This window comes from Myotis davidii, unplaced genomic scaffold (assembly GCF_000327345.1).
Source record: "Myotis davidii unplaced genomic scaffold, ASM32734v1 scaffold651, whole genome shotgun sequence".
NCBI classification, from domain to species: Eukaryota; Metazoa; Chordata; class Mammalia; order Chiroptera; family Vespertilionidae; genus Myotis; species Myotis davidii.
In genome coordinates, this window is record NW_006283994.1 from 1,981,525 (window position 1) to 1,983,496 (window position 1,972).

The following is a 1,972-nucleotide window of genomic DNA, read 5'->3' on the forward strand; positions in this document are numbered from 1 at the left end:
TGGCCAAAACGGCTGAGCGCCTAATGCACTTCTCTGGTCACTCCTGGAGGGGCGCTAGCGGTCCCTGGAGCATCTGTCCTGGACCCCGGGGGCCCTGGGAGGAGGCCTGTGCAGCTCATGCACAGGGGCTTAGGGGGTGTCTGGGGAGGGGTGGTCTTGGCCAGTATCCCTTCCAGGAGACCTGTGAGCAGAGACCTTCGGGGGGAAAGCATGGCCGGGGGTCCCCCAGCCCAGCAGGTCGTCCTCCCAGCTTGCCTGCCGTGTACCCGCATGTGCTAAGTGCACGGGCTGATCTCATGGGATCCCAACTCCCGCCCCAAGAAGAGGCGTTGCTCTTATCCCCATTTTACTGTGAGAAAACTGAGGCTCGGTCACCCACCCAGAGTCCCCTGGCTGGAAGCCGGGGAAGCCAGAATGAACACCCTGTCTGACTCCAGGGCGGGCTTGGCTTCCCCGGATAAGGGAAGGATGACCTGGAGATTTAAGGGCCTCAGCACTGACTTCCACTGGCCCACCTGTGAGGAAGTGGGCGCTCCCTGCTCCCCACTCTGCACACACGTTTTCATTATTATCAAGAGAGCAGCGGAGTCCCAGCCCACATGTCCTGACCCCGCTCTGCTGCGGGCTAACCTCTCCCCTTTAAAAAAAAATGTTTTTATTTATTTGGGAGAGGAAAAGAGAGAGAGAGAGAGAGAGAGAGACATCCATTGGCTGCCTCCTGCATGTCCCTACTGGGGACTGAGCTTGCAACCCAGGCTTATGCCCTGACCAGGAATCGAACCAGAGGCCTCTTGGTTCATGGGTCGACGCCCAACCACTGAGCCACACTGGCCGGGCTTGTCGCCCTTTTTAAACGCAGGAAGCACAGGCCTCAGACTCAGAGCTTCAGGCCAGCGCCTGTCTCCAGCCGGCAGCCGGCGGCGTATCAGAATGGGTTCGATGTCCCTGTAACTAGTATTCCTTCACTGAAGGCAAGCGATGGCCGCTGGGTTTCCCGGCCGCCCTGATAGCAGACCCCCATTTAAAGCAACATGATTGCAGGTCAAAGGAAGTTTGACGTAAAGGGTTTCTTAACCTGGGGCCCGAGGATAGAATCCAGCCGGTCTGCGAGCTCAGATGGGAAAGATGAGGTTCTTTTCACCATCCTCTCCCTGAAATTCAGCTTTTCCTCCCAGGACGCACCTGGGTGAGGGTCCCCATCCGAAGCAGCGGTACCTGTGACCCTGCCAACTGTGGAGGTCACAGGAAGGTCATAGCACGTCACAGCTGCTGCAGGCAGCGCATACGTGTATCATTGCTTCAAAAATGAGGGGTGGCTAGGCCCAATGCGATAGCTCATTACTAATGTGTTCATAAAGAGGCCCCTAGAATACTGCATCGCGGGGTCTTCTTAAGACACGTGACAGCTGTATTCCAGAACAATCCGCTTCCTGGGTGATCCTATGCATTTACCTGATGACCACAGACGTCTCCAGATGCCAAAAGGTCGGGGGCACAACTAACAACGGCTGAGAATCGTGGTTTATGGAAGAAAAACTCCGGCAAACTTACTTAAAACAGAGCTTGACGGGGATGGCTGCCCACCCGGCCACTGGACACCTCCCCAGGCCGTGCCGCCTGCCTGAGCCAGGCCCACAGGTGGTCAGTGGCACCTGTGGGGACCCAGGGCCTGGCCCCCAGCCCGCCCCTCCCCCGTCAGCCCAGCTTCCCCACGGCCTCACCTTGTCCATCATGGCGAAGATCCGGTCCACCCTCTTCTCGGGGGTGTTCTCCTCCTCGGGGAGCTCCACGGTGTTCCCCTGCGGGGGACAGACAAGGTGGGGGCTGGGCTTCTGCGCTCTAGGCTTTGGCGTTGGGCCAAACATTTGCCCCGCAGACCTGGGCTGCTTCCCGGTGAGGACGGCCTCTTCCTCCCACGCCCAGCGCCCCCTCCCTCTCTGCCATTCTGCTGGAACAGCCCAGCCCCCACCTT

The 1,972-nt window shown here is 59.0% G+C and overlaps 1 protein-coding gene across 1 annotated transcript in view; it reads right to left on the minus strand.

The window, feature by feature from the left end:
• NCS1 (neuronal calcium sensor 1) overlaps positions 1 to 1,972 on the minus strand; it is a 31,936-nt gene that overhangs the window by 14,659 nt on the left and 15,305 nt on the right. Inside the window, exon 7 of the mRNA XM_006754214.1 lies at positions 1,722 to 1,799. Within this exon, the coding sequence (XP_006754277.1) occupies positions 1,722 to 1,799 (78 nt within the window). The remainder of the gene's footprint in view (positions 1 to 1,721; positions 1,800 to 1,972) is intronic.